We start from the raw sequence: 13,379 nt of genomic DNA, 5'->3' as shown, positions 1-13,379 counted from the left end.
AAAATTAACATCTAGAAAATAATGTTAAAATAGTAAACATCCAATATGGTATTTTTAAATTAACATTTTCATTTTTACTTTACTTTAGTACAATTTTGGAACCTGTACTTTCTTACTGTACTAACTAACTAACTAACTGTTTTTTTTTTTACACAAATATCTGTACTTTTTTTTTTTTTACTTTTACCACCACTGGCTATTCAATAGCGGAGACCGTTTCAACACAATTTTAACCCAGCCCTTCTAGTCCAGCACATCAAAATTTTCTGGTTCTAGGCTTGCGCAAGTTTTAACAGAAAAATGTTGGATGTAGAAAGTACACTTGCATTGCATTGCATTCTGAAGGACTAATTTCAGCAGCGGCGTGGTTGTACTTAATGTAGTGACTGAAGGTTACAGCAGCGGCAGACGTCACTCAGATATCACTCAGACTACTCTCTTTAATTTACCTACCACTGACGGTGCAACAGAAGCACCATGCAATGTGATTAAAAGGGCAGTTTTATTTGTAACACTCCGCAGATGGATTTGGGAAGTAAGTCTGAGCAATTTGGGGAAACATTGTGTTTGCCATGTCACCCTGGAGTCAAGTTCAAGAAAACCAGAGCAGCCGCAGAGATGTTCAGACAGGTTTACTGAAGGAGCAGATGAAGAAGAGAGTAGTTGCTATTTTTTTTAAACATCTATACTGTTTAAAAAAAACACATCAAATCAACAGCAAACCGAAGGGAGGTGACTGTTCATCTTTGATTAAGTTGAAGAAGAGAAAGTTGCTGATCCACCAGACGAGACGCTGCGTGTCAACCTGCAGGTCGCGCCTCTGGTCCGACAGCTGCTTAGGGCCTTTGGAAGAACTGCCTCCTGATACACCGGACCAGTCGGATACACCGTCTCCTCCTTTAACGACATGGAAAAGACCAAAGTTAAAAAAAAAAGTAAAAGAAATAATACCTAAAATTATGAATTACGTTCAAGTAACAGGTAATTACTACATGATGCCAAAGAACCAAAGTCCACAGACCAAAAGAACCTCAGGTGTCGTTTCTCCCGACTGTTACTGTGACTGGCACTGCGGTTGACCCTGTGCCAGTCCCACCACTGTTGCCAATCCAGGACCCCCTCCCTGCTCCAATCCATTCCACTGACGCTGCGACTGGACCTGTTCCCGCTGTTGTTGCCACTGCTCCCCTCACTGCCCTCGCTGTCATCTTCCCCACTGTCGTCCTCTCCACTGCTGTTGCTGTTGCTTTCGGTGACGCTGGCCTCGTTGCTGCTGTTGGTGCTTTCGGTGACGCTGGCCTCGTTGCTGCTGTTCGCGTCACTGCTGTTCTCGTCACTGCGGCGTCTTCTTTTGCTACATGAGTCTGTAGTTGTGGTGTTAACGGCAGCCGCTGTGGTGGTGGCGGCTGCTGTGGTGGCCGCTGTGGTGGTGGCGGCTGCTGTGGTGGCCGCTGCGGTGGTGGCCGCTGTGGTGGTGGCCGCTGCTGTGGTGGCCGCTGCGGTGGTGGCCGCTGCTGTGGTGGCTGCTGCGGTGGTGGTGGTGGTAGGTTGTGTGGTAGTCTGCACCACAGTTGTGGTAGATGGCGGTGGTGGTGGTGTTGTTGTAGTTGCTGTAGTGGTGGTCGGTGCCGGGGTTGTGGTGGGGGGCTTCATGTTGAGACAGTTAACCTGGACTGGAGAGGGTGAAAGAGAGGAGGAGCAACAAAGTGAAACTTAGGGGAAGACGGAAATTTTTCAAAAGGGTAAAACAGTCGGGAATATGTGCCAGCATCATTTATTCCTGAAGAGCTTGTCATTTTGTTGAACTCACCCCTCTGCACAAAGGCTCGTGCTTCAGGACCAAACCCGAGCCGGTTTATTAAATTGGATGCCACCCTCCTGGCCCTCCGACAAACCCTAACTCTCTGTCCCTCAGACAGGCTGGGAACCATGACCAACACGGTCAAGAGCAGCAGGAGTCCCAACTTCATGATGACGTCTCCTGTTGGATGGACAAAGTTGTTTTTTTTCCAATGAGCAGGGCATTGTTCAGTTGTTATTTGCCACTTTTTCAGAGTGAGATGTCCTTTTTGATTTTTATCTTCTATTACAATGCAAGAATTAGCTCTGTGGCTAACAGTGCTAAGGATAACACGTGGACTGGTAAAAGAAAAACTCTTTCTTTCAGTTTTCTGTTTCACCAGTTCAACCCACAGCACCAATGCTTCTCTCAGGCTATTGGCCACACCCCCAGCAATGTGTTAGCTCTGCCCTGTGGAACCACACATGTATTTTTTGTTCCCTTCCAAAGAAAGATCAAACAAAGCATCAGTTTTAGTAGGAGGTTTTGTCTATGTCAAGAGCACATTTCCCGCTGGCATCTGTGAGAAATATGTTATGCTAAAAAGTAAATGAAGTAAGCAAGTAACGTAAATAGAACCCAATACCTCATGCCTCGTACCTCATTGCGGGGGCAGTGTCCTTAATAGGGAACCCAAACCGCCCTCTCCCCCGCCACTTCCACCAGTTCTTTCAGGGGCACCCCAAGGTGTTCCCAGGCCAACATAGCTTGTCCTGCATCAGCCCTTGGGCTTCCTCCCAGTTGGACGTGCCTGGAACACCTCCCCAGTAAGACGTCCAGGAGGCATCCTGACCAGATCCCTGAGCCACCTCAACTCCTTTCTCTTGATGGGGAGGAGCAGTGGCTCTACTCCAAACTCCTCGAGGATGACCGGCCTGAGGACCATGGCCCCAGATTTGGAGGTGCTAATCACTGCTACTACTGGCCACATGTACTCACAGTCCATTGGTAAAGGGACTGGATGGGCCCCAAGAGGGGCCAACTTTGGTTCAAAAGCAAATAGTAACTACAGTAATTTGGAAAAATGACTATTGCAGTAAAAGAACAATAATAACCATTCATTGGAGGAAATGTCTAAAAAGAAAGTTTTTCGACCTCAGACTTTGTCTTGCACCTGACACTACATAGGACACTTGGGGTATTAAAATCTCCCACCAAAAAAAAAAGTTCCATAAATGAAAGTGATTCCACTCAGCTCAAACCATTTAAACCTTCTACTGATAAATCATTAAAAATGTATCCAGCGCTCATGCTATATTTTTTTCTCCCTGCAAGAAAATTTGTCACCAGTACCTGTAAATGGATCTGACTTTATGGCACCAGAGGAGGAAGAAGAAGTTCCTTAACAAGATCACCCTCTCGATGGACGTTGGTCTCTCGATGTCTGCATGAAGCCAAACCTCAGTGTTTATATCTTGATGGGCAGAGGCCATGGCTCCTCCCACCCCTACAACTGCTTATGCCGCTCACCGCCTTCATCCTTGAAGTAAGCAACTGCATCTGGACAAAAGGCTGCGCTCATCTGTGTGAGCTCACGGATTAGACATGTAGAAACTCCGGGGGAGTGACATCACAACGGCAAATATTTTTAATGATTTTCAACTTAAGCCCTCTGCCTACAAATGGCACAACCCTTTTCTTCAGTAATTAGCCTTGTGTGCACACGTCGTCTCAGCAAAGTCAAACACAAAGATGACAGCAAGCTGGCCCGCAACCAGACGAGCTCTTGATTTTTCATCTGTATCTTTGTCCAGGAGAGTCACAGATTCAAGGAGGATGTCCGTGACAGTCGAGGAGCGTTTCTGTTTCTGTTTCCTCCGCTTGGTGAAATTGGTGTGCTGGACTTTCAGAGTAGCACCAGGAAAATGGGTTGCATGTTGGAAACATGAGCAATGAGCACACATGATCAAAGTGAGTGAGCATAATAATAATAATAATAATAATAATAATAATAATAATAATAATAATAATAGCCCTGCGATGAACTGGCGACTTGTCCAGGGTGTCACCCTGCCTTCGCCCTAAGACAGCTGGGATAGGCTCCAGCAGACCCCCGTGACCCTGAGCTTGGGAGTAAGCGGGTATGGAAGATGAATGAATGAATAATAATAATAATAATAATAATAATAATAATAATAATAATAGTAATAAGTTTCCTTTGAATAGAAAAATCTTACCTGTCTCAGGAATAATAGACATATTAACACACCAATCTGAAAATGCTTTTTAGATTTCTGATTTACTATTTGTTTTTTTTTCTAATGAGACAAAGGCGAGGAAGCAAATGTTTAATGTTCCAATTTGTGTCGCCCATGGCCAAGTGCATCTAATTCTCTGCTTGTTTAGAGAGATCCCTCAACAAACAGATAGTGACAGTTGGCAACAATTTTCCATCCTGGTTTGTCACATGACCATGAGTTCCAATGCCAAGCGGGCGTGTCCGCGCTAGCGAATTGAGAGCTGTCTTTTGTGGTTGCCAGGTAACAGTGACGCTGAGATTAAGTCCAGATGGGGGGGATTCTTTTTTTTTTTTTTTTTTAACTTAATTTAGCTACTTTGACAAAAGAGGTAGCTTGCCATGATCATTTATGGAAAAAAAACATCAGCAGAGAAACTTTTTCGTAAAGGAAACATTTGGTGAATTTATTTCTGTTGTTTCAAACTGAACAATCAGACTGTCCTGGTCAGGCGGAAGCTGAATAAAGTGATTGGATTGATTGGTGGGTTCCAAAAATGCCGTGCAATGTGACCTAGGCTGTTTGTGATGTATAGTCACTGGTTGCGCTGAGCAGCTAAACCCTGAGGAATTTCTAGAGTAGAGCAGACTAATTGAGCTTTGGCAAACAAAATCAAATTAATCAAAATCAAATCAAACGGCCACTAAGGCACTGAGGGAATTAATTTACTCATTGATACGACAGAGTCCATTGTCCAGGCAAAGAACTGAAGTTTTTCTTGATTTATTCTCCTATTGGCAAGCAAACAAACAAACAATGGCTGCTGCTGCTTCTTTTGCCCTGGTAAAAAAAAAAACATAACCCTTCCCGGTGCTGCCCCCTATGCTTGGCAGACCCATATATATAAATCTCCTAGTGTGCCCTAGTGCTAAAATAACGAATAAAATTATTGATAAGTATTCACATGAACTCAAATAATGTTAAACATTATGATCAAATTAAATGTATAATAATCAAGCCAAACAAAACTAAATAATTAAATATTACAAAAATGAGAAATAGCTCCAACACAGTCCTTGGTTGTAAATCAACGATTGAGGAAGTCGATGTTTGGTGGGTTTTTTTTGTTTTGTTTTGTTTTTTTGGAGCTATTTGAAATTGATAGAATAAATCGGAATTATGTCGGAACTTAGCCATTGAATACATCCATCATTACTCATGCGTCAAACCAACCTCTGCAAGCAACTGGAGAGAATTATTATTTTTTTTGAATGGCAAAGGGTACCTACACATTCCATGTTGTGCCATTGATATACCGCATGGAAAACGAGCAGCTGACATGCTGCAAAACTGTGAACAAAAACAAGGTGAAACCACCTCTTCCAATCAGACCAAAATTTCAATGGATCGATAGAGTCAGTTCGAACGTATTGTTTGGAACCACATGGGTTTCATTTGCCGGATGTTACGATCCATGTAAACATGCCCACTATGATAACATGATGGTTTGCATTTCGAAAAAGGTCAGTGGCAAAAAGTAGGTAAGAGTTTAATTCATTTGAGCTCTCATCAGCTGAAATATAAACTTCGGGCACTGCGACTCCCTCTGTGGTAAAAGGAACGGGAGAACTGGAGAGAGACAAGCGGAGGAAAGACAGCAACCTGCGCCTGGCGGTTTGTCTTGTAGGTGGAGCCTCTCGTCCAGCGGCTTCTCAGAACTGGCGAATGACCCATTTGACACATCTCCACTGTTTGAGGCATTTTCTGGATATTTTCCTGAATGAAAAAACCAGACCAAAGTTAAATTAAAGCCTTAAAACTTTCTTACGCACTTTGAACATCAGGTATGAAAGCGAAGATGGGTTTGTTTTAGTAGTTAGCTTCAAAGGGATGAACTCTGAACAGACCTGTAGCGACGGGCACGTCGTTTCTCTCGGCCGTGGCCACCTTCACTTCCCTCAGCATCACCGTCTGTCGTGACATCATCTTTGTCCTCCTCGTCTTCCTCATCCTCCTCAATACCGTCATAGTCTTCCTCGAATCCCTCAATGTCATCCTCCATGTTGACTTTGTCCTCGTCCTCCTCAAACTCTTCCTCTTCATTATCGTTGCCGTCACTTTCGTCAGACTGCGTAGCACTGCGGCGTCTTCTCTTGCCAGGCGCGGATGCATTTGCTGTTAGGACAGGGGAGGTTTCCAGATCTCCTCCGGATGGCGTTGATGGCGTTGATCCGCCAGTAGCTACTGGGGTCTGTTCACCGGTGCCTGTCGAGGTGGATGGTGTTGGTGATGATGATGTTCTAGTTGTTGATGCAGCAGTTGGGGTCTGGTTGGCAGTGGTCTGTCTAGTCGAGTTGGGTAGTGATGTTCCGGCTGTTGCCATGGCCATTTGGGTCTGCCTGACGGTGGTCTGTCCAGTTGAGTTGGCTGGTGGTGGTGCTGTTCCAGCTGTTGACATGGCAGTCGGGGTTAGGCTGACGGTGGGCCGTCCAGTGGCGATGGCCGAGGTGGATAGTGGTGGTGGTAGTGGTGTTGTGGTTGCTTCAGTGGTGGTTGGTGCAGAGGTTGTTGTCGGAGGCTTGGCGCTAAAACAATATCTGACTGGGGAGGATGGAAGAGAAGAAGACCCATGAACGGACATGATCGGATGTTTTAGGAGGACAGAAATTGTTAGGGAATGGCTGGCAGTATTGGCCGGAATCCTTTACTCCTGTTCCCTGGAGAGCTTGTCAGTTTATTGAACTCACGCGTTTGCAGGAACCTTTGTCTTTGTCCAAATGGTAGGCTATAGAAGGCCCTGGCGGCAAAGCGCACTGCTGTGCATCGTCGATGTCGGTAACGGCGTCTGAGTCCCTCAGACAGACTAGGAACTGTGACCAATAGGGCCAAGACCAGCAGTAGTCCCAACTTCATGATGATCTCTTCTATCAGACGCAAGAAGACAATTAAAAAAAAAACAAGAGGGCAGTGTGTTCAGAAAGTCAGTCAGTGCGCACAGTTGTTGTTGTTTGGCATGAATTCTGATTGATATATCCTGTTAAGAATTTGGAACCACCAGTGGGACGCAAGTGTTAGCTGTGTGGCTAACGCAGCTAAAGATAATGGGTAGACTCAGGCCGCAGAGAAAAGTCCATCGTTTACTTCTTCTACTGCTTCACTTTCCAGCAAGTGTGAGCTAAAGCAGCTCGGCCTTGGGCATTTTGTAATGTCACAAAGGGCACCGGTGCCTCTCCCAGGTTTGTGGCAGTACCCCCAGCCTGGTGTTGCCTCTCTGCTCTACTACTATGTGCTTTTTCTGACCTTCCAAACTTGAGGAAGGTCCAAAAGAGGAGTGTTTTTAGCAGGAGGCTGTAAACAGAGCGCTAAATTATGCTCTAGTAGTAGGGTGACCAGATCCCAACCCACCAAATGTAGGACAAAGATGTGTGCGGGATACCACAGCAGAGAGATATTCTAAAATAAAGTTGTTGCTTTTTTTTTTGTTTTTTAATCTAATTAATGAATAATGAACTATTCTAATATTCACATTACAATTACTATGCTTTGCCATCTGGATGATGCACTTAATAAATTGTAAAATAAAGCTGGAATAATAGGGACCTCAACGTGCTATACAAAAATGGCACAAATGCCATTCACAAATCGTGTGCATTTTGAACAAATTGAACAAACACTGTAAGTACAGACAGAATATATGCTCAAAGCAAAGACCAGCAAAATAAATTATGAATTAAGGTCTCAGTTAAGATATTAAAATATAATTTAAAAAGATATTAAAATAGCGGTCCAGTGTGACACATCTGTCATTAGATTTATAATAGGCTACTGTTTTGTTGTTGTTGTTGTTGTTGATTTTAATTTTGTTTTACATGTCAGACATCGGGGATTGGATATCATGTTTTAGATGTCTCATGTTTTAACGGAGGACTTCCGTCTCTCTCAAAACTGCCACCTAGTGGCGTAGAGGTGTGACGTGTCTTATCAGTTTGTGGTTAGTTTTTCCCTAGCTTGTTGTGACTGTAGTGTCCTGTCGGGCTGTTGCGACGTGGATTCTTTTTTTGCGGTGCTAAAAAAAAAAGAGAGAGAGAGAGAGAGAGAGAGAGAGAGAGAGAGAGAGAGAGAGAGAGAGAGAGAGAGAGAGAGAGAGAGAAAAGCAAAAAAGAGGGAGCGCGTGTGCTCTCGCTCCCCTGGAGCGACTCCCTGTTGGAGCCAACGGACGGACGGCAGGTGTCGCCGTTACGCCACAGTGGCGGCAGCTGATAGGACGCGTTACCACGCGTCACCAGTTGACAGCTATGCGAAAGACGTAGACTTCCGGTCGAAACATTTCAGGGTATGACAAATCATCTCCAATCCTTCTCGTCCGATGATAAAGGAATCGAAATCACTAGGTTAAATTGGCTGTTTTTTGTATTTTGTCATACTTAATCAGGCGAAACTGCTCCAAGGGAGAGACCTTCTGTGAGTTCAAACAGACTGGCGCTAGCAACCGTTCACCATAGACAGCTGGCACAGTGTGTGTGTGTGTGTGTGTGTGTGTGTGTGTGTGTGTGTGTGTGTGTGTGTGTGTGTGTGTGTGTGTGTGTGTGAAGTACCTCAGACTTTACAAAATGCTATAGAAGAAGAAGAAGAGGAGGAAGAAAAGAAGATTTTAGTATGTTGAAATTCCCCGGAAGCAAAATTTAGAGATTTAGTGAGGAATTATTATTATTATCATCATCATCATCATCATCATCATCATCATAACAATAATAATAATTGACAAAGTAAAAACAAAATTAGCCTTATAACTACTCAGCTGTCAGTACTCTGTACTAATTGAACTGCTGCTGATATTCTCCATCATATTTTTTATTTTATTTTAAATCAGTAACTTTACTTAGTCTCTTAGTCTCAGAACGCATAAGCGGATACGGCTTTATTGCAACAGTTAGAATAAGAAGAGGAAGAAGAAGAAGAAGAAGACGGATCATGAAGATGAAGAGATTTCTTACCTGCAGGCAATTTGGATGGATGAGGCACCAATGTGCGTATTTATACTTTGTTGGGCTTTTTTACAAGGTCAACCTGCATTTTGTGACGCCTACCTACATACTTTCAAGAGGTGCGTCTCAGAATGCAACACAAGTGTCATGAAATAGGTTGCCTAATACTTCCTGATTCTCAGGGTAATTTTAGACAGTGAAGCGGTGAAGTGGGCGGCATGGCAGTGTCACCTCATAGCGTGGTTGCGGGTTCGGTCAATTTAATTGGAAGCTTGCAAACAGTCTTTCTTTATTTTTCATTACGGGAAAACTCGGCTCAGAGGCCTCTGTCTCATTTCTGCTGCGTCACTGCTGAAACACACGTTTCACCCTGTCATCAAAAAAACCAAAACTTGTCCTCTGGATCTCACCTGGCTCGTGAGAAACAAAAGAAGGGGAACATCTTGTGGACTTTGGTTTAATGTTTAATTCTTCCACACAGCAGGAACAATAAGTGGAGTGGGGCCGTCGCGACACGGCCCGACACTTGATCCCAACGGTAATCTGAGCAAACGCCCCGGTCGCATCCAAGAGGAACTCACATCCTCCAGCAGCCCCGCGTAGTACTCCTTGGCTCGAGCTTAATGCTGTGCAAACTGCAACACAAAAGCCACATTTGGTGGTTCAACTAATAATGCCTTAAACTTTGGAGTTTTATTCTGTCAGCGCCGTCAAATCTCCCCAAATTAGTCCGAACTTCAGGTTTAAACCTGACCTCTGATCATCAGTCGTATGACTTGCGTGAGCACTTGGATGGGCAACATACACACACACACACACACACACACACACACACACACACACACACACACTCAATTTATCAAGCTAAGTCATCAGAGTTTACACAAACCAAGTTTTTCTCCGTTTGTCTTTGAAAAAAAAACAACGTAGCTGATCCGTCAAACACTGTGTCAACTCTCAGCTTGCAGATTCTTTTGACTCGTTGATGTTTGAGAAAAAGAAACAGGATGAAAGTTCAGATGACTGTCGTGTTTGCGTTTCTCAGCTTTTTCTTAAGATTTAATTTTATAGATTTAAGGGTTGTTGTTTTTTTCTGAGAAAATTTGGCCTCTGGTAGATCTCAAGTAACTTCTTGTTATGTCTAAACACAAAGGCACGTGAAATAGCGGCTATTTCCTAACTGATGATTGAATTTTTCAAAATCATTCTTAGTGGAAATTGTCACTTACAAAAATATTAAACAATATTATCATAAACCCCATCAATAGTTGAACCCCAGGTGGGTTATTTTTATTTATCAACCTATTATATCTGTTTTTTTAGGCTTCCTTTGAATCTTCAGGTTGAAAGGATAAATTTGACAACTTTGTTGGTCTCTGTCTTGATTGTTCGATCGTCCTTGTGGGCCAAATATTTGCACCGTCATGCAGTTAATCCGCAGGATGTTCATCATCATCATCATCATGATCAACAGCAGCAGCAGGACACTGGAGCTCTTTGTTCTGCCAACAATGGCGCCGGCTGGTGAGTCACACGGCGATCAATTGAAGATGCACCAGGAAAGTTTCTGATGTCGTAAGTTGTTTTTTTTTCACACACTGATTTATTTTCTTTCTTAACGCCGGATCGCACTCTCTCCCAAAGTGTCACCTGACGCCAGGGAAGGGGCGTATTTGCTCCCTGTTTGATCGGCCGCTCACCCTTGTTCCAAACAGATCCTTGTGCTTGAAGCTGCACACTAAAGCTGGACACAAACTATTAATTTGACTATGGTTTCAAAATGAGTAGCGACCCCTTCCCTTGATTCTCCTTCTGCCACTTTTATTTGATGCTGAAAGTGAAAGCAGCGCAGGAAACATTTTATCACACATCACGTTAAGGGAACACAAGAAATTAATTCATTAATTCATATTGCTAAGTTTAACCTTGAAAGTAGAGAACATATATGAGACTGTACCTTAAGTACGTAGTTCTATGTAGAAATCACTTGATTCTTTTTTTCAAAGGTTATATACAATTGCAATGCATAATACAATATACAATGCAAATACCCATGAGATACGTGCTTATTAACTCACAAGTTTGTCAGCATTGGGACACAAGTCTTTGTTTACTTCCATAAACAAAAGGAATTTGCGATCAAAAATAAAAATTTAGTGACACCTTTGAGTGTGTTTGAAGCAGCTCAGGAAGCTTCAAGGAAGACAGTTGTGACGTCTGCATAACTGCTTGACGTGAGCAGTCGAGTGCCTGACACAGCTTGGTCTGTGATTTTTTTTTTTAATTGGTATCATTATTTCAACACAAGAGTTTGTACTCACGATCTCTGGTTTCCCGCTCATCTGGCAAGAGGCCTATTGTCGACGTTAGTAACTGAAGAGGGAAGTACACCGATCAAAAAGAATGTTGTGAACATTGTGTTCTGAGTCACATTGTGCGCTAATACCACCTGCTTTATGCGTTAAGTGCACACATTGTGTATCATGTACAATGTGCGTGCGGTACATACTGTGCACGTGGTTTTTACTAAGAACTGAAATACTAACACATTCTTTTTGGTTTATGGGTGAGGGTCCATGAGAAATTAGGAAATTTCTATTTTGTAAATGTGTGGCTGGCTGTCCATGAACTGAAGTGAGAACTTGCTTTCAATCCACGATGAATAATTAGCACAATATTTATTTATTTATTTATGTTTACATTTTTTTCTTTCTTTCATATTTTCAGCAACATCATCACTTCATGCAACGCTGAAGACCAAACTGCTCCTGATAAGTGGTCTGTAGGCGGTGCTGTTCCTGGGCTGCGGGGCTTTGCTGCAGGACAGCCAGTGCTCTGAGGACGCAGAGGTCAAAACTCTGATGGTAGTTGTCGACATTGTCGTCGTCCTCACACTGCAGCGAGCTGCCAAGAGGTCGGGAGCCTCCGCTGCACCGCTTGAACCTGGAACGTGTTCATCTAATATGTCAAAGATGCAGTTCAGCCAGAGAAGCTGCCAGTTGAGAGAACACTGTGAGAACCCTATGGGCCCCCTAGGGCCAAACATCATCATGACATAACACCACATTGCCCAAAATGTTTAGCTTTCAGTCATCCATGTCATACTTTTGACAAGACGATTGTTAACAAGATTTGTCAAGACCGAAGAGTCTCAGCAGGACAAAAAAACTTACTGAGAGAACAAAGACATTTGCGTAATCTTTCCCCCTCGTAGTGCTTGTGTGTAATCCAACTCGTGAAAATTATTTCGCCTACGTTTTTGCTTGGATGGCAGCCGTGATGTGTGAGAATCAGACTCTCACGGTGCGGTAACCTGAGCTTGTAGAACCAGTGAGGTGAGAGCTCAGGGGCTCCCAAGACCTGAACCATTCCATAGCTCGTGGGTTGGGTTGCCAGGGCCTTTCTGGGCAGTGGGTATGGCTTCTCTTTTCTCCAGGTTCTCAGGCTCCTCCCACAAACCCAAGACACGTGCATCAGGCTGATTGACCACTCTTAAAGTGTCTGAGACTGGATAGGCTCGACCTCCCTGACACCCTGAGTGCAGGATGAGTGGTAATTGCATATTGATTAATGGATGAATGCATGGATGGATGGATGGATGGATGGACAGACAGACAGACAGACAGATGGATGGATGTCCAGTTCTGTCCTCCAGCTCAGAACATGTGGATGTTAGGGGCGTGGAGTCAGTCCCCGGCTCCTCCAACATCTATTGTTACCCTGCGATCATCAAGTGTTCTTATGGCCTGGTTTGAAATGTTTAACATGTTTAAGCATGTTCTATTTTTAGGCTTTTTTTTTTTTTAAATAAAAAAAAATATATATAAAGTAAATATTCTCAAGCCAGTTGATGTTGAATCCCAGTGAACTGTACGGTCATAACAAGGTGGGTTAGGATTCAGAGACGTTTGGTTTCTCTTACCCACAATCCTTTGCATGCACAGTATGGAGCCTCCCTAGTTGACCTGGATACAATCCGTTGACATCTCTCCCAAGGCGGGACGGTCTGCAGAAAGTAGTGGTAGAATGTGAAATCTATCAGATTTTGCATTATGTATGATTTCCGTCAGCTGCTGCTGATGATGATGATGCCACTGATGATGCCACGTGAGGAGGAGGAGGAGGGTCTCCAGCACCTGGACGTCCCTGCTCCTGCTCGCCTTCCAGAGTCCCGAGGTTCCCTGAACTGGTGCAGCCGCAGAGCAACACCAGAACCAGCCATCTGGACCGAGTCTGCAGCCAGGTGAGTGTGAAGTTCAGCAGAGGGAGAAAAAAAAAACACCTTGAGACTTTCATCACGTCTGACTGAGAAAAGTGGTGTTCAGCGAACAACCTGACACTGAACTCTACCAAAACCAAGGAGCTCATCCTGGACTT

The 13,379-nt window shown here is 43.8% G+C and overlaps 1 protein-coding gene and 2 long non-coding RNA genes across 4 annotated transcripts; all 3 read right to left on the bottom strand.

Annotated features, from left to right (window-relative positions):
* Positions 1-617: 617 nt before the first annotated feature.
* Positions 618-3,309, bottom strand: LOC142881373 (uncharacterized). Its single transcript, XM_076015648.1, has 4 exons — positions 3,134-3,309; positions 1,811-1,981; positions 1,022-1,673; positions 618-897 (listed from the first exon to the last, which is right to left on the bottom strand). The coding sequence occupies exons 2-4, from the start codon at positions 1,968-1,970 to the stop codon at positions 837-839; spliced, it is 873 nt and encodes a 290-aa protein (XP_075871763.1). The 5' UTR covers positions 1,971-1,981; positions 3,134-3,309; the 3' UTR covers positions 618-836.
* A 1,049-nt stretch (positions 3,310-4,358) lies between these two features.
* On the bottom strand, positions 4,359-9,121 carry LOC142881375 (uncharacterized). Of its 2 annotated transcripts, none has more exons than XR_012925567.1 (4): positions 9,012-9,121; positions 6,765-6,941; positions 5,925-6,618; positions 4,359-5,793 (listed from the first exon to the last, which is right to left on the bottom strand). It is a non-coding gene; the product is annotated as an uncharacterized LOC142881375 (long non-coding RNA). The 2 variants fall into 2 exon arrangements; XR_012925568.1 differs by lacking the exon at positions 9,012-9,121 and adding an exon at positions 8,613-8,630.
* Positions 9,122-11,808: 2,687 nt separating this feature from the next.
* LOC142881393 (uncharacterized) lies at positions 11,809-13,264 on the bottom strand. The gene is made up of 3 exons (XR_012925575.1): positions 13,139-13,264; positions 12,925-13,008; positions 11,809-11,945 (listed from the first exon to the last, which is right to left on the bottom strand). It is a non-coding gene; the product is annotated as an uncharacterized LOC142881393 (long non-coding RNA).
* Between the last annotated feature and the right edge of the window lie 115 nt (positions 13,265-13,379).

This window comes from Nelusetta ayraudi, unplaced genomic scaffold (assembly GCF_046127955.1).
Source record: "Nelusetta ayraudi isolate G7.1 ecotype Tasmania unplaced genomic scaffold, CSIRO-AGI_Nayr_v1 ptg000192l, whole genome shotgun sequence".
NCBI lineage: Eukaryota > Metazoa > Chordata > Actinopteri > Tetraodontiformes > Monacanthidae > Nelusetta > Nelusetta ayraudi.
This window is presented reverse-complemented; position numbering and strand designations above follow the sequence as displayed.

What these genes read in the sequence shown, in the direction of transcription:
- LOC142881373 (XM_076015648.1), bottom strand. Translation starts at nt 1,970, where the DNA reads ATGAAGTTGGGACTCCTGCTGCTCTTGACCGTGTTGGTCATGGTTCCC. An exon ending in ACGAGCCTTTGTGCAGAGGG is followed by an intron (nt 1,674 to 1,810) that starts GTGAGTTCAACA and finishes CACCCTCTCCAG; the next exon opens with TCCAGGTTAACTGTCTCAAC. An exon ending in CGACACCTGAGGTTCTTTTG is followed by an intron (nt 898 to 1,021) that starts GTCTGTGGACTT and finishes ATGTCGTTAAAG; the next exon opens with GAGGAGACGGTGTATCCGAC.